The 26,313-nt window shown below is 36.6% G+C and overlaps 3 protein-coding genes across 4 annotated transcripts; 2 read left to right on the forward strand and 1 right to left on the reverse strand.

Moving 5' to 3' along the window:
* Positions 1 to 1,680: 1,680 nt before the first annotated feature.
* Positions 1,681 to 12,366, forward strand: LOC107923378 (vacuolar protein sorting-associated protein 8 homolog). The gene is made up of 19 exons (XM_016853580.2): positions 1,681 to 3,365; positions 3,907 to 4,218; positions 4,334 to 4,570; positions 4,692 to 4,812; positions 4,878 to 5,035; positions 5,154 to 5,787; positions 6,314 to 6,378; positions 6,457 to 6,558; positions 6,658 to 6,800; positions 7,551 to 7,606; positions 8,051 to 8,718; positions 8,821 to 9,011; positions 9,143 to 9,449; positions 9,726 to 10,013; positions 10,092 to 10,201; positions 10,569 to 10,896; positions 11,315 to 11,722; positions 11,805 to 12,048; positions 12,205 to 12,366. The coding sequence occupies exons 1-19, from the start codon at positions 1,965 to 1,967 to the stop codon at positions 12,228 to 12,230; spliced, it is 5,799 nt and encodes a 1,932-aa protein (XP_016709069.2). The 5' UTR covers positions 1,681 to 1,964; the 3' UTR covers positions 12,231 to 12,366.
* A 2,770-nt stretch (positions 12,367 to 15,136) lies between these two features.
* LOC107923382 (pyruvate dehydrogenase E1 component subunit alpha-3, chloroplastic) lies at positions 15,137 to 17,438 on the forward strand. The gene is made up of 3 exons (XM_016853594.2): positions 15,137 to 15,767; positions 15,876 to 16,656; positions 16,886 to 17,438. Exons 1-3 carry the CDS (start codon positions 15,300 to 15,302, stop codon positions 17,161 to 17,163), a joined length of 1,527 nt encoding a protein of 508 aa, XP_016709083.2. The 5' UTR covers positions 15,137 to 15,299; the 3' UTR covers positions 17,164 to 17,438.
* Positions 17,367 to 19,918, reverse strand: LOC107923393 (pentatricopeptide repeat-containing protein At4g01400, mitochondrial). Of its 2 annotated transcripts, none has more exons than XM_016853611.2 (2): positions 18,372 to 19,918; positions 17,367 to 17,810 (listed from the first exon to the last, which is right to left on the reverse strand). In XM_016853611.2, exon 1 carries the CDS (start codon positions 19,828 to 19,830, stop codon positions 18,457 to 18,459), a length of 1,374 nt encoding a protein of 457 aa, XP_016709100.2. In that variant the 5' UTR covers positions 19,831 to 19,918; the 3' UTR covers positions 17,367 to 17,810; positions 18,372 to 18,456. The 2 variants fall into 2 exon arrangements, with proteins under 2 accessions (XP_016709100.2, XP_016709092.2); XM_016853603.2 differs by having other exon boundaries at positions 17,367 to 17,824.
* Between the last annotated feature and the right edge of the window lie 6,395 nt (positions 19,919 to 26,313).

Consider the following 26,313-nt stretch of genomic DNA (forward strand, 5'->3'; position numbering starts at 1 on the left):
ACAAGAGATGACTACTCCACTTAATAATTCCTTCCGGCGCAACGTGATTCTCCTTGAAAATACGGCTATTCCATGTTTACCATAAGCCTCCAACAAATTATACTAAATTGACTCTCCCAATCAGCTTGAACCTTAGGAAAACATGAGAGCTCGACATATTCATCTTTAGCCATCTCTCAGAATTTAACTCAGAGAAGTCAGTGAGCTTACCCGAGAGCACTAAATCTGTCCAAACAACAATTGCCAAACAACACTTCCAGAGCACATGGTCAATGGCTTCTACAGGGCACCCGCAACTGTTACATCCCATCTGGACTGTAAAGCGATGCCGTGCTCTTTCTACATTAGTGAGAAGCCTTTTATTCAACACCAGCCACATGAAGGATCGAACTTGTTGCGGGCACTGAAGCTTCCACACACGTTTCCACCCATCATCAGCAATGGAAATCGTAAGCGCAATCACCTTACATGATGAACGTATATTGAAAATCCTCTTGGAACCCCATCTCCAACCCAAGGAATCCTCAACATCAGCCGCAACCACTCTTGAGATCCCACGTTGAGACAATAGCTGATTAAATCTCTCCCAAGCTCAAGTTCCATACCGCTCGTCATGGATAAGACGGATGTAAAGCCAGCCAGGGCCACCTCCCTTGACCGAACATCATCAATGAGAGGATAGCCATTCGGAAGCCACCTATCAAACTAAAAATCCACCGTTTTGCCTTGCCCAAATTCCAACACAACCCTTGTTTAACTTCGTCCCATACCCGACTAATGCCCCTCCACAGAGGTGAGCATCCACTTTTAGCAATAGAGATCCGAACCATACCAATCCATTTATACCTGTCTCGTAACACCCACACAAATGATCCAGATATTGAAAAAAAAAAAATCAGATAACCAAGTTTCATTAGGAAAGAATTATTAAAATCCACCATCCGACGGATACCAAGACCACCCTTAACCACATCACGGCAAACATTATCCCATTAAACACCTCTCCCATCTTCTGTGGTACCGCAAATAAAAATTCGAATGAGTCGCTCCATCTCCATACACACTTATTGGAACCACCATGGTCTGCATCGCATAAGTGGGAATAGAAGCCCGCACCCCTTTCGCAAGAGAAAGCGACTTTGCTCTAACCAGCAAGTTTATTGCATTCGTTGCAGTATACATATCCTTGGTAACTCCCAAGTACCTACCAAGGTACTCCACTCTACAGAAGCCCAAACCGCTACTAATCTCTACCTAAACTAGCCTCGGGAAGTTTTTTGAAAAGAAGACTTGAGTCTTTTGCCGGTTCCTCTTACAAAAATCATTTAAGCATCCTGTTAATCACTGCCATCTGATTCTCATCAACCTTAGGAAATAGCACCACATCATCCACAAAGAAGAGATGACGGACCTCTCAGACTTATAAAATATTTTTAATCCATATATTTTTTTAAAGAATTCAGTCCTTCTATTTGTCATATTTCAAATTTAGGTCCAATTGGTTAAAATTATTTTATTAAATTCACGCTTATTATGATATATATATTTTTTACTTATATAACTAATAAGTGAATATTTTTTATTTCAAAATCTCATACTAATAATTAGGCTTAAATTTTAAAATCTAAAAAGTAGAAAGACTAACTTTCAAATAAAAGAAGAGTACAGGGACTGATGATAAGTTTTAACCATTGTATTAGATTGAAACTTTGAGGACTTAATTGTAACATTTTGAAATTGAAGGATCAATTTAAAATATAAGGATAATCTTAAGACTTTTGGTGGAATTAACCCCAGTTATTTTCAAAGCTTGAAAACAACAAGGAGTCTAAGATCTCCGAAAAGAAGCTGGGATCCTTCACTGCCTGAAATTCTTGGTAACAATGAACTTGTTCACGTTCACTACTGGAGATTATATAATAAAGCTGAATTTTAAAGTGTCAACGACATAGCTTTTACCCAAAATGGAAGCTGATCTCGACACGTTACTTGACTCACACTTCTCCGATTCCGACGACGATTCCAACTCAACCGTTCCTCACCGTACCATCGATGAAATCCTCAACGATTCCGATGCATCCACGTCATCTTCTTCGCCTTCATCCCCTCTCTCTTCTTATCAACGTTCCGATAACCGCCTTGCCCGGTCGAATACCGTTCCGCAAGAATTCGTGGAATTGCTAGAGGAAAGAGATGCTCTTTCAGAAGGACCGGCGGAATCGTCGAAGACTAGTCCGTTCAAGCGGATTGGTGATCCGGTTTGGAGGGTTTCGTCATCATCTTCTTCGAAACAGCTTCCGACGCTGTTTGGTGGAGTGAAATCCAATGCGAAACCAGGGGCTGCGCTCGCGGCTGCGGCTGCGGCGTCTAGGTCGGTTCCGACTCCACATGCGGCTGCTATCAAGTCGAGGAGGGCGGTAAGTGGTGGGGTTCTTCAGAGGGTTGTAGGTAGTGATGATCAGGATGTTAGCTCAGTGAATGGGGAATCGATTGGGGTTAGCTCGAAATCAAGCGTTTCAGGTGAAAAATTAGAAATTGATGATTATACTAGTGATAATAAAATGGGCGATTTTCAATCTGCTGATACCCATCAAAATAGTGAGGCTAGTGAGAGTAAAGATAAGGAAAGTGAAGCTGAGAGAGTAATTGAACGAATTGACGGCTCTTCTAAGCTTGATTTTGATGACAGCTTGAATAAAGAAGTTACAGTTTTGGGTTCGGGTGAAGTTTTAGATAATGAAATTGACCCTGTTTCTGTGTCTGAGAATTCTCTGGTTCTTGATGCCAATGATTCATATGAAAAGAGTGTTTTGTCTTTGCCTAGCGTTGATCAGGAGAGAAATATAAGTAAGGACTTGGAGAGGGTGGGTTTGGAAAGAGAGAACGTAGCAAGTGATATGCCCAGTTACGAAGATGGTGAGGAAAATGCTAGTGGTGGTGATGATAAAAGTTCAATGAGTGATATTTCAGAGCTTGTAGAGGAGAGATTGGAGCAACTAGAGAGTGAGATGATGAGTAAAAGGGTGGAAAGCAATGCACGTGCTACAATGAAGCCGCTTGAACTGGCTGAGGAGCTTGAGAAGAAACAGGCTTCTACTGGTTTGCATTGGGAGGAGGGTGCAGCTGCTCAACCCATGAGGCTTGAAGGTGTTCGGAGGGGTTCAACCACGTTGGGATACTTTGATGTTGATGCTAGCAATATAATCACTCGGACTCTTTCATCACAGGCATTCAGGCGTGATCATGGCTCCCCTCAAGTTTTGGCAGTTCATCTGAACTTCATTGCCGTAGGAATGACTAAAGGAGTCATCATCTTAGTCCCCAGTAAATATACCACTCATCATGCTGACAGCATGGATCCTAAGGTGCTTTGATTGCCCTATCTCTTTAATTTTTTATCTTTGGTTGCATTTCTGCAGAATTATTTGCCTTTTCAAAGTTGTTTAATTCTGCTCTTCTGGTAAAGACAAATTTAAGGGTAGGACAATATTCTTCTGAAAACACATTCTAATTCAAAACTATAAAATTTAGTATCACATTCAGGTTTGATGGATTGAAATTAGGAAGATGGGATCCTATAAGATATTGTGAGTGCAATAGTGCATTATGACTAAAAAGACATGATCCAGCCGCATAACAAGATTTAAAAAAGCATATGCTTGGAATCAGAGGCTTGTTAAGTTCCTTGACATATTTTACATATCTATTTTTTTATTTGCTTGCATTCACGTGGTGAACCATAGACTGCAATTATCCGTGTTGTATTCTCCAGCAATTGAGGATTGTATGATGAACTTTGAAGCTTCAATATGCATACTTTTTTCAAACTTTCTTGAATTTGAATTTCCATCTGTTATTTATTTTTGTAAGTTAACTTTGCTGTTTATGATGTCACATGTATTCTAGATGGTGATACTTGGTTTGCAAGGGGATCGGTCCCTTGCCCCTGTAACATCCATGTGCTTCAATCAGCCAGGAGACCTTCTCTTAGCTGGCTATGGTGATGGCCATGTCACAGTTTGGGATGTTCAGAGGGCATCAGCAACAAAAGTTATTGCTGGAGAACATAATGCACCAGTGATACATACATTATTTCTGGGGCAGGATTCTCAAGTTACTCGCCAGTTTAAAGCTGTTACAGGTGATAGTAAAGGCTTGGTGCTGTTACATGCTTTCTCAGTTGTTCCCTTGCTTAATAGGTTCTCAATCAAAACACAGGTAAAGGGCAAATAAGTCTGTTTGCATCGAGGATCTACTTTTTCTAAACTTATATTCAGTTGCCAACAATGTTATACTTGTCACATTGATGATGTTCTAATATTGATTGAAATAGTGTCTTCTTGATGGACAAAAAACGGGCACCGTATTGTCAGCTTCCCCACTTCTTTTTGATGGTTCATATGGGAGCACTTCAGTGACCTCTCAAGGGAATGCTACTTCTACTAGCAGTATTGGTAGCAAGATGGGAGGCGTAGTTGGGGGAGATGCAGGTTGGAAACTCTTCGCTGAAGGCTCTTCTATGGCTGAAGAAGGTGTGGTCATATTTGTCACCTATCAAACTGCTCTGGTGGTATGAAGTCCAGATGATTGCCCAAATTCCATGTATCTTTTGTGTTGAGGATTAAATTTGCATTCTTCTAGGAAGTTCACATTCAACCATTACTGAGGCCGCCATTTTTTTTTGCCTATAGGTAAGGCTTACTCCAACATTAGAAGTCTATGCGCAACTTTCTAGGCTGGATGGTGTGCGGGAGGGTTCCATGCCATACACTGCATGGACATGTATGGCGCAGCCTTGTGGATCTTCATCAGGTATAGAGTGATTAAGGTTGTTAAGTTTAAGATTAACAGCTTTCTGAGAGATGACTATGCTGCAGAAAATTCACCGACGGAAACTGGAGAGAGAACTTCACTTCTTGCACTTGCATGGGATCGGAAAGTTCAGGTTGCAAAATTGGTTAAATCAGACCTAAAAGTATATGGGAAATGGTCTCTTGACAGTTCAGCCATTGGTTTGGCTTGGTTGGATGATCAGGTATAGTTGTTTTGTTTGCTTAATCACATAGGCATTTTATCTTCTTCGGGATTTTATTTTGCATCTAATTTTGCCTTCATAAAACAATTTGCTAATGGAGGGTTTCATGCCTATGCAGATGATGGTGGTTCTTACAATGACAGGAAAACTCAACTTGTTTGCTAGGGATGGAACCCTGATTCACCAAACAAGTTTTGCTGTAGATGGCTTGGGAGGAGATGATCTCATTACATATCATACTCACTTTATTAATATCTTTGGAAACCCTGAAAAAGCTTATCATAATTGTGTATCTGTAAGAGGAGCATCTGTATATATACTAGGACCTATGCATCTTACTGTCTGCCGTCTCCTTCCATGGAAGGAACGAATTCAGGTTCTACGGAAAGCCGGTGACTGGATGGGAGCTTTGAACATGGCAATGACACTTTATGATGGTCAAGCCCATGGTGTTATTGACCTTCCTAGAAACCTGGATGCGGTGCAGGAGACCATAATGCCCTATCTTGTAGAGTTGCTTTTGTCGTATGTGGATGAAGTGTTTTCCTATATTTCTGTGGCATTAGGTAACCAAATTGGTAAGGCAGAGCAGCCAGATGACTGGGAAAGTAGAAATGGTTCTGTGCACTCAGAAATAAAAGAGCAATTCACCCGTGTTGGTGGTGTTGCTGTTGAATTTTGTGTCCATATCAGGAGGACTGACATTCTTTTTGATGAAATTTTCTCCAAATTCGTGGCTATTCAGCAAAGAGGTATTACACACAGCTCATTCATGCGTGCAATAATTACTTCAAATTTTGTATTCTCTGATCAATATCAAAATGGAGATCCATATTGCCAAGTCAGACAATTAATGATGTAGAATCACTATCTTTCTAGTGTAATTGTTATAATTGAAGCTGAGGAAAAGATGTCATGGCTGATATCTGATAAACTTGGCCCTGTTTTTGGTGTTCATTGCACATCCAATAGAGATAAGTTGGAGTGAATTCTTTTCCGTTACAATTATTGGAACTACTTTTTAAATAACATAAATACGAATAGCATTTCATAATTCCTTATTAATTGAAAATCCTGAACCCAAACCTAACAACAAATTTACTTGCATCTTTTTAGGGCAGAATTTCACTGAAAAGTCATTTAAGAGTTTTAATGGCATAGGCTGAAAACTTGGGAAGATATTGAAGAGAATGATGCTTGGCTGGTTTCAATTATTGCAGATATTATTATTTTCTGTCTTGATAGAATTTCTGAACAATTTGCTTTTTTATGTTCTAGATACATTTTTAGAGCTTCTGGAGCCATACATATTGAAGGACATGCTTGGATGTTTGCCTCCTGAGGTACCATTTGATGTTAAATATGTGTTATACTTGTCACCTTATTATACATTGTAATTATACTTTCACTTTATTGGAAAGATAATGCAAGTGCTGGTAGAACATTACAGCAGCAAAGGATGGTTGCAGCGAGTTGAACAGTGTGTTCTCCACATGGATATTTCGTCCTTGGACTTCAATCAGGTTATTATATGTATTCTACAATTCCTTTTTGGTTGCTTTCTTCTTGTGGTTGTTTTCTTATCTCAAAATTTTCATTATTTTTCCTTGTTTCTCTTGTAGGTTGTCATTTTATGTCGGGAGCATGGTTTATATGGTGCTCTGGTATATCTTTTCAACAAAGGATTAGATGATTTCAGGGCGCCTTTAGAGGAGTTGTTAGTAGTTTTACGAAATAGTCAAGGGGAAATTGCTTCTGGCCTTGGGTAAGTTAGACAGGCATGTGGGTTAAGAGGGTGCATGATTTTTTTACCCGTTTTCACTTGATTGGATTCAAGATGATACTTGCTTAGTTGCATGATGTCTATTTTCTCTGGAGAGATACAAGCTATGTAACTTAGGTACCTTTTGCTCTTTACACCTTGGATGTTGGACCATTCTTAAGTCTTACCCAGGTAAATAACCTGTCCACGTGACCTGTCCAACCCCCGAAGCATTAAGGTGCCTCTACCTTACTCAGCTTATTTTAGCAAAGGTTGAACTAAAAAAAAGGAGTTAGTGCAATGGTACATTAATTACCAGAAACTAACACTTGGGAGTACCTGTTTTAATTACTCTCTTAAGATTTCTGTTTAGTAACATGTGGAGGTGAAATGGTATGAAAGTAGTAGTGCTGACCTTGAGGTTTAGTCAGATATACTGCTGTGGCTTGCTTGTTCAATTACCTAAATAAAACAGAAGCAACGAGATATATTGGAGCAACTTCTGGCACTCTATGTCACTTTACAAGTTTATAAAATATTCTCTCTATGTTGTTTGAAAGTGAGACACTTGTACAAATTTTAGGGAAAACATATTGCATTGTTTAATGGCAATATTTCTGTTCACTTTATTTAGATTAATGGTAATTTTATAATATTGTGGCATTTTAAATTCATTATAATTTAAATTTTTATTTCTTTTGGTCTTCATATTATTAGCTTTCTATCATTACTTAAAGTAGTTCATCTTATCAGGTACAGGATGCTTGTTTACTTGAAGTACTGCTTTACAGGTCTTGCTTTTCCACCAGGTAGGAGTATTGTTTTATCTAATTAGTGAAAAGAGGCATTCTGTTAATTCAATTTCTCTTTTGACAATTAAAAACTAGTAAATAGAAACTTTCTTCCCTGGCTATATGAGGATCTAGAATTGGGTTGATCTATAAGATATCAATTGACCTGTACTTAATGTGGAATTTATTAGTCTAATTGCTGCTTCCTTCATTGGCATACATTTGAAATGCTGTTGAATGCATTAACTTATTGAAAATGGCATCTTATATTAACTTTTTATGTTACGTTTTGCATTTCTGAACTATTACACACTTGTATGTGACATATCCTTTTATGATTTCATGTTTAGTCGTCAGTTAGAAATGGTTAAGGCTGATTATTTGCACAAAGTTATTCTAAGAAACATATACACCATTGATTCTGTCAGTTATCATTGAAATATCACAATTTGCTATCCTTAGGCCAGGGGACTCTTCCACCATCACGCTTGTTGTCTCTTAGGACTGAACTTCTGCAGTTTTTGTTAGAGGTTTCTGATCGTCAGGATAAAAAATCAGCTTCAACTTCGGCTTTTGAAGGGGCATACCTTAACCTGTATTATCTCTTAGAGTTGGATACTGAGGCCACTTTAGATGTTCTCAAATGTGCTTTCATAGAAGAGATATCCCCTGAACCGGACTCCTCTTTTTCTGAATCTGGAGATGCAAATGAGGAAGCTAAAAAGGAGAAAGATTTGATGGCTGAATCTGAAACAATGTTGGTTCAGAAAACCATTGGTGCTCTGGTTCATGTTCTTGGTAAGAATACCCTTCAAACAGACGGGGTTGCAAGCTATGATGACTCTGAATTTATCGAAGCATGGCCTACAAAAAAGGACATGGGATATCTGTTTGAGTTTATCGCATGCTATGTTGCATGTGGAAGAGCTAAAATCCCAAAAACTGTTCTAAATCAGATTTTGGAATACTTGACTTCAGTAAATGACAGTTCACAAAGTGTTTCTACCATGAGTACTGAAAGGTCCAAAAGAAGAGAGAAGCAATTACTGGCACTTTTGGAGGTAGTGCCAGAAACTGATTGGGACCAATCCTATGTGTTACAGTTATGTGAGAATGCATGCTTTTATCAGGTATCTTTATGGTGTTTTGTCTTGAGTTTTCACTGTGAGCATAATGCAAGGGTTTAGATTTCTCTCTCTGTGGCTTCCTTAAGCTTGTCTTGTTATGTTTAGGTTTGCGCCTTAATTCATACCATCAGACATCAGTATCTTGCTGCTCTCGACAGCTATATGAAAGATGTGGAAGAGCCAATTCATGCCTTCGCATTTATCAACAACATGTTATTGCGGTTGAGCAATGGAGATTATACTATTTTCAGATCAGCAGTCATCTCTCGAATTCCAGAGCTGGTTAATTTAAGCAGGTTATACTGGTTATGAATTCCAAAATTGTCACCTTTTTTTTTTTTTTTGTTTTCATCTTTAAAAGATTGTTTCTGCTGTTGTAGAAATTATTCTTCCCTTCTTGAACTTGGGCTTTTATGATCTTTTGCAGAGAGTTGACATTCTTCTTAATTGTTGACCATTTTAAAGACGAAAGTTCTCATATTCTATCTGAACTTAACTCTCATCCAAAAAGCCTTTTCCTTTACTTAAAGACGGTCATTGAGGTTCACTTATCAGGCACCTTCAACTTCTCTTGTTTAAGAGAAGAAGAGAGTGTAGATGTCTTGAGTGAAAAAAGGGGGAAAGAATCAGAAAAGGTCCTTAAAGCCTTCTTGAAAAATTTGTCTAATTTTCCCAAGTATCTGCGACATAATCCTCTTCATGTAACTGATGATATGATTGAGCTTTATCTGGAGGTAAGTGCCTATTTACTGCAATACTTATTTAATAGCATACAACTGCCTGACTCTCCTTGGTGTCCAATAGAACTGCATAGCTTTAAGTCACTTGTATGGCATTTGTTATTTGTTCTACCATTTATCTTTCATTTCGTATTAGCTGTCTTCCTTAAGTTTTCAGGTTCAGGGTTTATAATAATCAGAAAGGAAATTGCTTACTGAAGTAAAATTTTTGTTCTTATAATATAGGTTGGCCACTTTTCCTGATCCTGCCTCCTGTTTTTCCTTTTACAGTTATTATGTCAGTTTGAACGGGATTCAGTTCTCAAGTTCTTGGAAACTTTTGATAGCTATCGAGTTGAACACTGTCTCCGCCTGTGCCAGGAACATGGAATTATAGATGCAGCTGCATTTTTATTAGAAAGGGTTGGTGATGTTGGTAGTGCTCTTTTGCTTACACTTTCTAGCCTTAATGATAAATTTACAGAGCTTGATACTGCCATCGGAAATGCGGTCTCTAAGGTATCTTTGAGTAGATCTGGTAGCATGGAGTATTTCAACTCTATTTTGAAAATGAAGGAGGTTTGTACCATATATCTTTAAGATCCTTTTTCTTAATGATGGAATACCTTGATGTCATTTCTGATCTTTATTGAACAGGTGAATGACATACGCAATTTATTGCAAGCCTGTATTGAATTATGCCAACGGAATACCCCTCGTTTGAATCCAGAAGAGTCTGAGATGCTTTGGTTTAGATTACTTGACTCGTAAGTCCAACGTACTCATAGATTTGCTTTTCTTCAAAATTTAGACCTCATACTTTTATGTTTTTCAATGTTCTGCTAAGTTTTGATAAATGAGGTGTGTAAAACTATGGGCTGCTTTAGATAACTAAAAATCTATGATTTATTTTTGTATCTTCCTTATTTGAATTTGAAACTCATTAATTTTGGCACAAGACATGATACCATAATTGTTTCAGTTAAAAGTTGAATGAAGATACCATTGTGTGTGATATGATGAGTACATCTGTGTTGAAATCCTCCAAATGATTAAAGAGTACATCTATAATGAAATACCTTCAAATGATTAAAGAGTACATATATGCTTATCATCCTCTGAATTTCAATGCAGATTTTGTGAACCTTTGATGGGTTCGTACTGCAATGATATGGTATCTGAGAAGGAAAATCATGCGGGACTGGTTGGGTCATTGGGCTCTCAAGAAGAAGAAGAATGCATAATCAAGTGGAGGATACCGAAATCTCACAAAGGTGGTCATATATTGAGGAAATTGTTCTCTCAATTCATCAAAGAGATTGTTGAGGGAATGATAGGATATGTTCGTCTTCCAACTATTATGTCAAAACTCCTATCTGATAATGTCGGCCAGGAATTTGGAGATTTTAAGCTTACCATATTGGGAATGCTTGGAACTTATGGCTTTGAAAGAAGAATTCTGGTATGTTCGTTCGTTTTGGATATAAAGATTAGTTTATATACTTGTAAACGTTATTCTCCTGATGTTTCCAGTTTTTTGTTAGAACTAACTCGAGAACCTTTACCCACATTGCAAACCTCAATACCTTGAGTTTTGTCCCACAGCTGATGCTATAAATCTATAATTCGGCTTTTCTAAAAGAAAAAACTATGATTCTGTAGGCATGTTGTATGTACTACACCACTATACATCACTAGGCAACAAAAATGCAATAAGGCTTTATTTCTGAAAACTGTGCTCTACCCTTCTCTTTTAAGTTACATTTGGTTTCAACTCGGGGTACTCCTCTTTCAGTTATACTTTGCCATGAATCATTTTAATATTAAAATCTTGGGTGAATCTTAGTTGTTGCTTTTTTCCTTTTTCTGTTAAATTTCAGGATACTGCAAAATCTTTGATCGAGGATGACACATTTTACACAATGAGCTTACTGAAGAAGGGAGCTTCTCATGGATATGCACCTCGAAGTTTACTATGTTGTATATGCAACAGCCTTCTTACCAAGACCACTTCTAGCTTTCGTGTTCGGGTTTTTAGTTGTGGTCACGCAACTCATATTCAATGTGAGCTTCTGGAAAACGAGTCATCAACTAGAGGCTTGTCATCTGGATGCCCTGTTTGTTTGCCCAAGAAAAACACTCACAAATCTAGAAGTAAAACCGCTCTTACAGAGAATGGTTTAGTTAGTTCGTTGCCCTCAAGATCCCAACCAGCACAAGGATCAACATTACACCCTCACGAAAACGACGCACTAGATAACTCTTACGGCCTTCAACAAATATCACGGGTAAATCTATATCTCTGCCTATCATATCTGATTACTACTTCACTCAAGCACTTACATATAACTCAATTTGGGGTTTTTTCAGTTTGAAATTTTAAGTAACCTTCAAAAAGACCAGAGATTAGCCCAGATAGAAAATTTACCACAGTTGAGGCTTGCACCGCCGGCGATTTATCACGAAAAAGTGAAGAAAGGAAGTGGAGTATTAGCAGCAGGGGAAAGCAGCAGTCAAGTAGGTGGAATCCAAAAACCAAACAAAAACAAGCAACTCAAGGATCTAAAACTAAAGGGATCATCTCTCAGATTCCCACTAAAATCTAGTATTTTTGGTGAGTTCAGTTCAGTTAAAATACTTTTCTGGTTGCTCTCTATTTCACTATCGAGCAAATTGGAGCAATTTAATCCCTCTTGAGAGAGGCCAGAAAGGTCTTTTTCACCGATACCATCCATCTTGTTTTTTAACCTTGGGAGAATTTGTTTTGCAGGCAAGGAGAAAACAAGCAAACCATAGGAGAGGATTGGCACGGTAAAGTATACTGTAGATGAGCACACACAAAAAAAGAGTTAATTTAAGATGCATGATGATTTTGAGGATTTGATTTTGCTAAATCCGTGTTGGAATAAAATTTTCATAGAAATATTCATCATGGGATCCTCTTGGCTATCAATTTTCATAGGAAATATTGGTCACAACATCCTTGGCTCTTTGGCTGCCAATAACTTCTTATTCCTTAATAGAAAATGAATTCAGTTTGCAGCGTCAAAACATAACCATATTTGAACATCAATTTAATTTGTGGAAAGGAATTTGTCTAATTCAAATTAGAATTAGTTAGACCCTAGAATTAATTCTATTTGAATTTGAATCTAACTCAAATTAAAATTGGTTGGAACTTAATTTTAACTTGAAACAATTGAAAAACAATTTGGACTAACGATGAAGTATCCCACACTTGATTCGATCCAATCGTCGTATTCCAAATGTCAGATAATAGCAATTATAGATTTAATTCAACATTCAAAAGAAGAATCATATCAACAAATTAAGTTTAATCATGTATTTAACAAAATAAATGAATTTTAAGAGCTAAATATATTATTATTTTAAATTCGGGTTCTAGTTAACTTACAAAAGTTCTCGTGAATTGTTAGTAACAAATGAGGGATCAAAATGAAAAAAAGACCTAGAACGGAATTGGGTCGTGACATTGGAGAATGTATGTCATGACACTAAGGATATCTAACTTCTAGTGTCGCAGCTTTATTAAGAAATATCGTGATTTTAAAAATAATAGTTTGATGTCACAGCTTCAATAGGGGAATGTCGCGACTTTGAGGACAGTGATTTGATATCATGACTTCAACCAGAGAATATTATGAGTTTGAGGAAAATTACTTAAAAATGGCTTATTTCTTACAAAATTACTAAACACCAATCCCATTTGGTTAAAACAAAATTACTAAACACCAATCCCATTTGGTTAAAAATGATCCCAAACAACACCTTGATTAAGACAATAACTTATGAGACTCAAAGATCATATTTAAAACATCATACATGCCTATTTCAATACATAGACCCTAATCACTTACATACTTGATAAATACTAAACTTTCCCACCATCTAGTTAATTTGACAAGTAAGAAACTAATCATCCAATTAACTTATTACCACATTTCAACTTCATAACATTTCAAATAAACCTATGCACAATAGGATCATAGGGCTTACAATAGCAAAAGGATTTAATCAATAATATATAACAAACAACTACTAGACAGTTTCTAGATCCATCATAACAAGATTAAACTTAAACCTTACATACATGAGTTTGATCAGTACTTACAAAAGACCCACAACATTTGGTAACAAAATAAGAATACTTTTGTTACCTTATGGATAGTGTGGCATCCGCTCAAAGCAGGCTTTGAGGTTCCATAAGCTGGGAATCTACGCGTAAAGAAATAATGGTAAATAAGTACTCAATGCTTAGTCAGTTCAAATAGAGTTCACGATACTTACCTTGATCCTAGGTGAACATATTAAATACCAAGTGAACTAAGCACAATCTAATTAAATAAAACACATAACATTACAAGATAAGGTAAGCATAGGTAAACATATAAATAATCAAGTGTCAAAAATCATAATCACAATCAAAAGCATCGAAGAACCATATCATTTCTTACGTGATCATATAATTCTCAACTCCTTCCAATGAACAATTCTTCTATACCATAATAATTATATTTTCAAAAGTTCATGACATATCAATTTCATTTTTCATTCCTTAATTTCATTTTCAATTTAACGTTTAGCCTATTACAACCTTAGTAAAAATAGACTCAGACACGGGGTGAATTACACCACACCAAGATAACTCAAAAGAGCATGAACTACACTACACCAAAGCATCTGAGTGCAAAGCCCGTAGGCAACAAATATATATACATATGAAAACGCATTCACCATCACACCAAGGTCTCCGTAGACGCAAGGCATATCCGATGATCTACAACAAATGCTGAATTCTACAATGATATAACATAGTCTCTGTATTGCCATCAAAACCCATAAAGAAATGTGCATACGACCATATTGACATGCCAATTGTATTCTAGTCGTTCTATCAAGTTTACGTGAGTGTTTACCATTTACGAACCTATACAAGTTTTGACAATTATGTGAATCATTCCATAATGCATAGATTACAAGCCGTAGCTTAATACAAAATACACATCTCTCATGTAACTCAATGATAACTTGAATAACTTTTAACAATTGAAAAATCTAACTTATGGATCAACTTTACTATGCTAAATAGATTAAAAATACTTAAAAATTTTAGAAGGAAAGTTTACCTTGACCAAATTTGACCGATTATAGAGGATGGACTTAAACCTTCTTTTCTTCTCTACTATGAGAAAGATGATAAAAATGCTATCATCTCACCACTTTCACATTTATTTTTTAAGATAGTGCAAAATGATGGCTTTTATTAATTCAAAACATTAGCCATAATTAAATATGGGCAAATTCCCCTTTTGATCCTTGGTTTAATCGTATCCTAAAGACTTGATGAAATTCTCAATTCCTCACTTACAACTTAGGCCTTGTATTATACTAGATATTTTGCTTAATTAATCACTAACAAAATTAAAACTTTTCTAAGTAACTCAACTTAGATATCAAAATTAAATTTTTTGATATTACTGAAAAATAAGTCGTTACAAATTATTTGACTTTAAAATGGTTGGACTTCTAAATAATTTGGAATCAAAATTTTAACTTGAAAGAATTCAAACATAAAGTTAATCAAAAATTGAAAGAATATATGTAATTGATTAAAATTAAAATTTAAAATTCGAATGATTCTATATGTCTACTTAAAAAGGGACGCAATTGGAAACATAGTAGACCAAATAAAAACCTAATTTTTACCAAGCCCAAATTTTCCCTAATTCTTCAATTTACATAGCAAACCAAATGGTTAACAGCCAAAACCTCCCTAAAACATAAGCAACAAAAATCTATTATTGAATTTTTTGGGATTTGTATTTATAATTGTTTTTAAGAAAAATGTGTTTACAATTAACGTATGTCGTTAAGTCTGGTTTGGTTGGCTTTCCACTTCATCAACTAAATACCAAAATCCTTCCAACGCTCTCTGCGACCATTCCCACGCCCTTTCCCCTTGTTTTCTCCGCCCCCATTGTTTCTTTCCTCTCTTTTATATTCTCCTCCCCACTTTCTCTTCCTTCTTCACCTCCCATTTTCTCTCCTTTTCCTTCTTCCCTCCCCATTAGGAAGAAAATGGCTACAGCTTTCTCACCTTCCAAGTTCGCTGCCCAACCATTCCCTCTCAACACCACTTCTCAAAACAACCCTCTTACAATCCCCACTATCGCCTCACCCTTCCTCGGATCCACCCGCAAACTCATCCGCCTCTGTTCTTCTTCCAATTTGAATCTCCGCCGTCGATCTGGTACCGTCGTCGCCGTCTCCGATGTCGTCAAGGAAAACAAATCCAAGTCTACCCCCAATCTGGTAACAGCCCCATTTTTACTTTCTTTATGTTCATCTGTTTCATGCCAAATCTGTGGGTTTATTTATTTATTTTATGTTTAAATTTCTTTTCTTTTTGTAAAATTTTAGTTAATTACAAAAGAGGAAGGGTTGGAATTATACGAAGATATGGTATTAGGAAGAGCGTTTGAAGATATGTGTGCTCAGATGTATTACAGAGGCAAAATGTTTGGTTTCGTTCATCTTTACAATGGCCAAGAAGCTGTTTCAACTGGTTTCATTAAGCTCTTAAAGCAGCAAGATTCCGTCGTCAGTACTTACCGTGATCACGTGCACGCCTTAAGCAAAGGCGTCTCTGCACGTGCTGTCATGAGTGAGCTCTTCGGTAAGACCACCGGCTGCTGCCGTGGCCAAGGTGGATCGATGCATATGTTCTCGAGGGAGCACAATGTGCTCGGGGGGTTTGCATTTATTGGTGAAGGGATCCCTGTTGCCACCGGTGCGGCTTTTACCTCTAAGTATAAGAGGGAGGTTTTGAAAGAAGTGGATTGCGATCACGTCACTTTGGCCTTTTTTGGGGATGGGACTTGTAACAACGGACAGTTCTTTGAGTGTTTGAATATGGCAGCGTTGTGGAAATTGCCCATCGTGTTTGTTGTTGAGAACAATTTGTGGGCTATTGGGATGTCTCATTTGAGGGCTACTTCTGATCCTCAGATTTATAAGAAAGGACCAGCGTTCGGGATGCCGGGTGTTCATGTGGATGGGATGGATGTATTGAAAGTGAGGGAAGTGGCTAAGGAAGCAATTGGCAGAGCTAGGAGAGGAGAAGGTCCAACATTGGTGGAATGTGAGACATATAGGTTTAGAGGACATTCATTGGCTGACCCTGATGAGCTGCGTGACCCTGGTAAGCCTTTCATCATCTTTGCTTATTTGTTATTGCTAGGGCTATTGTTACATTGTTAAAACAAGAACAAGTTGCATCCATGTGTGTTGTGCTAGTCCTAAAATAGTCTTAAAGTTGAACTGATTAACTCTGTATGTTCCATGGAAATATGTTTGTTATATTATGCTTGAAATTAAAGTGTGGGGACTGAAAGATAAAATGATTCAATTTCTTGGTTCTTGTTTGGCAGCTGAGAAAGCTCACTATGCTGCTAGAGATCCCATCACAGCACTGAAAAAATACCTCACTGAGAACAATCTGACCAGTGAAGCAGACTTGAAGGCTATAGATAAAAAGATAGATGAGGTGGTAGAGGAAGCCGTTGAGTTTGCAGACGAAAGCCCTGTTCCTCCTCGAAGCCAGCTGCTTGAAAATGTATTTGCGGATCCAAAAGGTTTTGGAATCGGACCTGATGGCCGATATAGATGTGAGGACCCAAAGTTCACTGAAGGCACTGCTCAGGTCTAAGCTTTCAAAATAGGAGGTTGATCAAAACTATTTATGTCAACTTATTTATTATTTCATGGTCACATATGTTTAGTTTGTGGTAACAGTCACGCGTTCACTTGATTTTAGTGTTTATTGTGTACCAAGTATTGTGTTCTTTAGGTTGCCTATCCATATGAAATTTTGGGTTCATGACATACTTTCCATTTGTTATTTTGGATAAATTGCTTTGAATGGCAAACCCCAAAGCTTGGTAGGCTCTATTTCCTGCCATGCTCATAGTTTGATGGTCTTCATATTTTTCATCATATTTTTCTTGTATACATTTTGCAAGTTGGGACCATTTTCAATTGCAACACCTGAATGAATTAGGCCCAATTTTCAATTGCAAATAGGAAATGATTTTACAAATAAAATTGCTCGAAGAAACGTTTTGCAACTGCCACCAACCACCTTGATACCCGGCAAAAAGGCCGGTGGACCATGGAAACACATCTCCAAGACTGTAATAAAGTGAACCTTTATTGAATCAAACAGCTTGCAGCCATTGAAGCTTTTCTTTATGATGGCTTTTATGTGAATCCAAATATCAGAAAGCAGATGGCATCTCTGCATCAGCAGCATCCCTTTAAAGGGTGGCGAGGCAGACACCCAATCATCCAATTTACCTGCAATCACCACACTATACCAATATCAAGCCACCAGAAGCAATAAAATGTCTTTATAATTGGTGAAAGTACATGTCAAGTCTCTCTATTATAGGATTTGGATCCAATTAGTCCTCTATTATTAAATGTATTAATCTAATCCCTTGAATAATTAAAAGAATAAAATAAAGTTAAAGTGCAACAAAGTTAACATTTAATATTTAAAAAAAATCAACCACTACTAATACAAGGATTAAATGACATTTTTTATATGGTGTTTGCTAATTCTGTCGAAATTTGGTCTTATTTGATTCTTTTTAATAATACAAGAATTAATTTGATTGATTTAATAGTAGAGGAACTAATTTGATATGATATAAAGAGAACTGCCAGGTACATTCACCCTTTTTAATTGCTATATCCAGTGTTTTTGAATTGCTTCAACAAGTTTGCTCAAAATTCTAACCAAAGATAAAACTAGGTGCTTATGTTCCCGTCCTTTGAAACAAATCATCGTAACAAGAGCTCAATCTTACTTAAACCTTGTGCTAAGAAAATACTGAAAAACAGGCAGACACATACCTGGATTAACACCATTCAACAATCCTGGACACCAGGGAACATATATAGCCAATTAAATCTGCATTATCTGTAGTAAAATACAACGTCACTTTGATCTATTTCTTATTTTCCTAATCAAGTAATCCTCCAATCCAATGCCTGCCTCTACTATTCTTGTGTCTCTTTTAATTTCTATCTTCATAACCTCTTCTAAAATCTCCTCCATTTTCTCTGTTTCATAATCTTCACAGATTGTAGGAACTATCGTTCCCCAAGTATCCGTATGCGGTACTTCCCGGTACTCAAGCATTTCCCCTAGTACTTCAGTAGCTGCATCAATCTTACCAACACTGCAAAACCCTTTGATTAAAGCATGAGAAACCGAAAAATGTGGCGAAAATCCTTTTGACAACATTTCCTCCATATACTTTTTAGCCTCATCAAACATCCCTTGATCACATAACCCTCCAACCAAAGTCCTATAAGAAACCAAATTAGGCAAACACCCATTTGAAGGCATATCCTCAAGAACCTTAACAGCATCCATAGCTCTTCCTTCTCTACAAAAACCAAATATAACAGTATTATAATGCAGAATATCAGGGTTACACCCTTTAACTTTCATTCTACAAAGAAGCTTATAAGCTTCTCTAAGCTTCTTCTTCCTACACAAACTATTCAACAAAGTAGTATAACTCAATGAATCTGGTACGAATCCTTTATTCAACATATCTTCTAACAAATCTACAGCTCTATTCACTTGACTCTTCCTGCATAGCCCTTGCATTAATATCCTAAAAGACTCGACATCAGGCATAACGTCTCTCTCAAACATTTTGTTGAACAGTTTGTACGCAATACTCAAATCCCCATTCAAACAAAACGCACCCATCAAAATGTTGTAAGATTTGGTATTGGGGAAAACACCGTATTTATGGGCAGTCTTGAAAAGGTCGAAAGCAGGCATGATCAAGTTACGATGAGAAACAAGCAGCTCGAGGATACGATTTAAGTGTCTGGGTAAAGGCTTAACGTTGAATTCAAGCATTTTGTAGAACACACTGAGAGCTTTCTCGGGTAAATCAGCTTCGGCGTAGATTTTGATGAGGTAAGAAAAGAGAGTCGGGGTTACCCGATACTGATCGGATTTGAGACGAACGAGAAGGTCGTCGACAACAGAGAAGTGTTTGGAACGGCCGAGTTTGAGAATGAGGACGAGGAAAGAGTAAGAGTGACGAAAACCAGGTTGGGTGGTGGCTACATCGAAGATTTCTTTAGCGAGGAGAGGGTCGGACTGGGCGGATATCAGTTTCAGGACTCGCGTAGGGGAAGCTATTGGCGATGGCGACGGTTGCCGTTGATTGGGCGGTGGATTCGGAGATGAGGAGTAGAACAAGAGGAATGAAGGGTTTATGGGGGAGGTGAGTGAACAAGGAACAGTTGTTACAGTTTTGGAGAAACGTAAGAAACATTGAAGCATTGTTTCGTTGTTTGGTTTTTGTTAGCGAGACCATTGATACCAGCTCAATACATATACTTGACATAAGAAAACGAAAAATAAAAAGGTTTATCTATGATTCCTGTATCTCTCTACTCTTATTATATTTGAAATTCAATTTTAAATTTTTATTCAATCCTCTAATCAAGGTTTATTTTTCCGGATTAATATTAAAAAAATTAATTATTGAAATAATATGAATTTTTTTACTTAAATAATATGAACTGTGCATAGAAACCCCAAACCAATATGATGGTTAACAATTTAAAGTAGTAACAGTTGCACTAATTGCATCAGAAACAGATATGGGGAATCCTTGGAACCCCAAATTCGACAATCGACATGTTGATTTGGGGTTCACATGGCTAGCAATCCGGTGCAGATGTAGCAAAGAATATCTGTTGCCTAAGAAGGCCAAATCGATAGTCGACATGCCAATTTGGCCTTTTGAGACAGTAAAGATTCTTTACTCCCTTTACTCCCCTACCGTCCAACATGACTAAAGGTCAAGAGTCCCGGACCTATCACAAGCAGAGATGTTTAAAAACCCCAATTCTTTGGGAAGTAAATGCTTGTTAAGCTTTGAAGTGAAAAAAAGTTGTTAGTTAAAAAAAGAAAAAAAAGTCTATTTGTTAAGAGAGTTAAAAAAAAACCATTTGTTAATAGAATTAGCAAATTTGTTTAAAGATAGTTTTGCTTAGAGGAGGAGGATTAATATTTTGAGGTGCTGAAAACCAACCAATAATATTTGGTAATAATAGAATTTTAATTATGCATGTTAAGCAATTTTCTTTGTGTCTCATTAAAAGAAATATTCGGGTATTTATACATATTTTCACTGTTTATGATTTGACTCCATTACTCATGACTCCATTGCTCATGAATTAACCTCACTATTCATAAGACTGGCACTCTAAGCAGGCCTCGGGCATGTTGGACATGTGTATCGTTCTAAGTCGCATGCTAGAGTCTGCAGTCCCCTCCATGCGAACTCCTTGGGTGTATGCGAGCTGGGACCGTGAACTCCTTTCGACTCTTGCAAGCTAATACCGCGAGTTCCCTTCAACTCCCGTGAGTCGATATCGCAAGTTCCCCTAACTGTCCTCTCGCTGCATGTCTCCTGTTCATCCATTTGGTAGGGTCTGGTCGGGTCACGGGTCGGCGACCCGAAGCTTATCTAGGTCTCGGGTCGATGACTATTACTATATGACAATCTAGTCCCCCTAGTGGGCCTAAAGAGGGTTATAAAGTGACGCTCCTTAGGGCCATCACTTCGTGTTTATTACAGCCTATAGAATATGCAATGTCTATTGTAACCTTATGTCAGCTTCGCCACGTATAGGGACAAATTGTGCTCGCGTGTATCTAACTGTTGGTGTCCCTCGTTTATTTGAACCGTCAGAACATAAACGGAAGAGACTTCTTTAAAAGGGGTTTTTTTGAAACCTTAAAACTCACGCTCTTAAATTTTTTTGTAATCGGAATCAGTCGAAGCTTTTTTCAAGGTAAATCTCAGTTACTTCTCGTTTTAGGTTTTAAATTTCCTCTATTCTTTTCTTTTTCTTTTTGCGCCGAAAACATATCAAGAATGAGAGGAACTCATAGTCAATTAGTTCCGCGTTGCCCACCACGGGAGTGCTTCCAAAACCCTTGTCAAAGCCAACTTTTTCCCCTGCACTACAAAATACGAAGATATGCATCGGGCCTTACGCGCGTTAGGAATCGAGATTCCCAAATTTGCCTACAAATTCCCTATTCTTGAGGGTTTGCATAGGTCAGTGACACCAGCGATGGCAGTTTTTTGTTCCCCCTCCACGCATTGGAAGCTGGGTTTCACTTGCCTTTGAACCTGTTCTTTTGTCATCTCATTGATGATTACCAGATTGTCCCTGGTCAACTCTGTGGATTTTCGTGGTGGATCGCGGTTGCCTACTTTATTGACTATTGTCGTTGTAATAAAGTAGCACAGTTCGCAGTTTTCCAGAGTTTGTATCTATTAAAGGCCCAGAACCGAGCGAATTTAGTGGGTTTTCATTACTTCTCTCATCGTGGAAAAGCTCCAACCATAATTGCGAACCAATGTCCCAAACTTCGGTTGAACTGGGGGAAGTATATCGTTTGAAATGCAAGCTCGCAGATGGGCTTGGCTTTCTTACTAAATGGTCTGCGTCAAGTAGGGATGTGTGCTCCTTCCAGTGAACTATTAGGACAGTGGAGGTGAGGCCCAGTTGAGAAGGCTCCACGTTGGCAGTTCCTGGGTTATTGAAGATGTCATAACTGTGAGAAACGTTTTCTTATATTGTTTAGAAGGTCATAGCCCCAATGGATATAAATGAGGTGGCAGTAGAGAAGTTGCTGAGGCATTAGGTGTGGTATCTAAGGGCTGATCATGGCCACACGTGCTCTATGGCGACGACAACCATTTGGGCCAAATTTATAAAGAAATATATTCAAATTTCATATTCAACAGATTCATAATGATTAATTAACTTTCACTTTCGAACTTCAATTATTTCTAATTAATTAAATAATAATTTAAAAATCTTAAGTTAATTCTCAAGTCATTTCTATATTTAGTGAGAAAACACATTCATTTGTGAATGCAACCCGTTTCTCTAACTTCATCATTTTCATTCATTTCTATTCATTTGGTTTTACATGCAATTCAATTTTGGTTTCAATAAACTACTGGAATGACTGATTAAACATATATAATTAGGATTCAAATAATTTATAATTAAGTTTCAATTTTTTACCTATTAATTATGAACTTATTTAGTCACAAAGTCATTCCACTATAGAATCATGATAGAACTCTCCTTAATTACATATCATTATGAAACTTACTTAATAAGTGCTCGTCTAATGACCTTGTCATAATTGTGTTACCCTTATAGGATATCCTTAAACTCTTTTAAAAACTTGGTTTTCCCAATATGATCCTATTTTATCTCATGGTAACCATTACATCTTTTTTCATGAAAAGTCAGTTACCATCAAATAATAATCAAGTTATTTGTCATAAAGACAAACGAATCGTGACCACATTTATTTTTCATCTATTATGTAATGTCGATGAGGGGATATCATTTACCTATTAATTGGGCTATGAATTTCACTGTTGTAAATTATGCTGCATATTGTAAAAGTTGTATACCCACAGCACCAATTTTCAGTTTCTTATTTATTTGAACTCGGGCTTTTACTTACATCACAGTATACAAGTCACGCATACATAGTCCATCATCCACTCAAGATTAAGATATACCACACTATGAACATTACAAGTGAATAAATTCATAAATAGATTTAGGATCTATTTTACTTGGGTTCTGTCTAATGTACTATCAATCCAGTCAGTCACATCTATGTCTCTATCTTTTGGGAGTCATCCACTCTGATGCTTGAGACAAAGCATCATCCAATTGGACTTGATAGACGGTATATTAGTCTTTCAATCAGTTTTCTTATTTTCGATTAAACTAAGGACATGTTTAAATTTATCTATTAATACAAGTTGTCTTTCTATATTATGATCCAACCACATAATATCGCTTAATATTAGTTAAACGTTAGATAACTAGTGAGTCAATATGCTCTCATTTGCTTTGCGTGCAAAAAAATTGAGGATAATATACAAAGGGTATTAATGTAATTAATGAATATTTTATTAAATTATTTTTGTTTAAAAAATATAAATATACAAAAAAATACTATACTTAATGCACTAGATCCAACATATAAAGGACAAAATGATATTTATTGGGACGGGTGACGATTGGTGTTAATTACGCACCCATCCCTAAATCGTTAGTTGCTATGACGATTTGGCATTCCCATGCGCCGCCAACAACCCCAAATCATTATGTCGACTGTCGATAGGGATTTTGAAGTGCCCTAATTGTTTATGACACAATTAGTGCAACTTTTTTAACCCCACCAAATCGATAATAACGCCATCAAAATAATATTATTAGATTAAAATGTATAACTTTTTAAAATAAAAATATCATCGCTTCTATATGCCTTTAAATTGATTTGGTATATTAATGCAATTTTAATTAAGGTTGAGTAAGAAAAATTAAAAACTTGAAAATCGACCCAAAATGAAGTATTTGGATAGTTTAGGGAATGCAAGTTTAAAAATCACGAATACCCGAAACCGAATTGAATTCTATTTTTTATTTAATAAATAATTAGTTTTAAATTTTTATAATATAAAAAATTTTCTTTTTTGATCAAATAGAGATACCCATATTACTAGAAAGAATTGAAATTTGTAATACATTAATAGTAACCTATTTTTCTTTTTCACCAATAATGGTTTAAAAAGAAAAAACCCTCAGTAGCCATCTTCTTCTTTCTTTTTTTTTTGATGGGTAGTCGCAAAAAATTATCCTCTCTTCAAATTGAGGGTCCTAATTCCCAACATTAAAACGAAATTAATGACTTGAAACACTGACAAGAAACCCTTCTCTAACACCTCTAACCCCTATCCGTCGCTGGAACAGGATTACTGAGTATTACAGGAGTTTATAGACCAAATATTCAGGCATCTCATATCATATAACATTCATGTCGGAAACCAATCAAAATCAATTATATTATCCCTTATACGAGTCCTCAAGGCTTAAAATACACATTAGAAATAAGTCGAGACTAAATCAGGTACTCAAATAATTTTTCAGAAAACATCAAAATTTTTCAAAGGTGCAAGGGACACACGCCCGTGTGGCCAGGCCGTGTGCCTCACATGGTCAAGAGACACACTCGTTTCTCAAGTCGTGTGAGCATTCAAAATAGGGGCACACAGTCATGTCCAAACTTGTGAGCTCTCTGACTTGGGTTACACGGCCAAGCAACACGCCTGTCTGCTAGGCCGTGTGAGCATTCTATTTTGTGAAAATTAAAGATACAGAGGACACACGACTATGTCACCTGGCCGTGTGTCATACACGGCTGAGACACACGTCCATGTGGACAAAAATAGGTCATTTTCCTAGACATATTTCTCACCCAATTTTGTCATCAACCTAAATCAACATTTTGGACATCAACAAGCCATAACAAGGCATTCAAATCAAGCCAAAATCAATACTTAAACATGTAATACTATCACATACCAATAATATGTCCTTAGGCTCTTTAAATGACAATATAACTCATATCAATCAAATAATCAATTTCACCTGCATGACCAAATACATATATGCATAATTTACCAAATATACCCATTCAACCCAACCATCAATATACCTATAAGATTTTCATCATTCAACCATTTCAAACACACATCAAACATGATAAGGCCATTTACATACACATCAAAATTTATCCATCACAAGCCATTTCCAACAAAACATTTATATGCCATCATTGGCCAAATTAACCTATACATGTCATTATAACCAAAACTAATTTACTAATTATACCGAAATGGCTAATGGATAATGTGAAGCTGCTCCGACCAGCTTCCAACCAAAATTAGCTTCTGAATTACTATAAAACATGGAAAATAACACAGAGTAAGCATTTAAGCTTAGTAAGTTCGTATAACAAGGAAATTAACTTACCATTTAATCACATTTAAGGTAAGCATGCTAATATAACCAAACCAATTTGGCCAAAAGCCTAAACACATATCCTCAATATGTTAGCCATGTAACACTTATTCTCAATATGTATCATCCATCTCATATTTCAATATATCATGTAATATCATTTCCATGTAATTCATGTATATACCCGTAATTGTTCATTTTGAGCTCATATTATTTCATATCAGAACTTTACCTGTTGAACCATTTAAAATATCGTTGGATACATGGGTAGTACACATGAAGTGTACAAATATATAATTTGTCAATTCATGTACTTGTATGCTTATACAAGCATGAAAACGGGAAACTCCTTCGAGCCATATAATGGGAAGCTCATGTGAGCTAAGTAACGGGAAGCTCATACAAGTTGTATATCGAGAAGCTCTTGCAAGCCAATTATCAGAAAGCTCAAGAGAGCTATGGTGTGTCTGCAACACATGCAGGATCACAACCATATCGGGAACCCTAATGACATGTCACTTGTATCCTTCGAATTTCTAACGTTCAAACGAGACTCGATAATTATCGAATATGTGATCATAATTACACATGGAAAATTGTACAAATTACACACAACAACATTCAATTTTAAAACATATAAATATACAATTTAGTTACACGAACTTACCCCGATAAGTTTTCGTAGATATGAAGGCTACTAGTTCGATAATTTTTCTTTGCCTTGATCTAACTTCGTATTAGGTCTATCTGGATCTATACGAATGAATTTAACTCAATTTAATTTAATTCATATTCAATTTAATCGAACACACATATTTGGAAATATTACTATTTTCCCCCTATACTTTTAATTAATTATAATTTAGTCCCTAGACTCGAAAAATGATATTCATACAATTTAATC

This window comes from Gossypium hirsutum, chromosome A12, assembly GCF_007990345.1.
Source record: "Gossypium hirsutum isolate 1008001.06 chromosome A12, Gossypium_hirsutum_v2.1, whole genome shotgun sequence".
Lineage (NCBI taxonomy): Eukaryota > Viridiplantae > Streptophyta > Magnoliopsida > Malvales > Malvaceae > Gossypium > Gossypium hirsutum.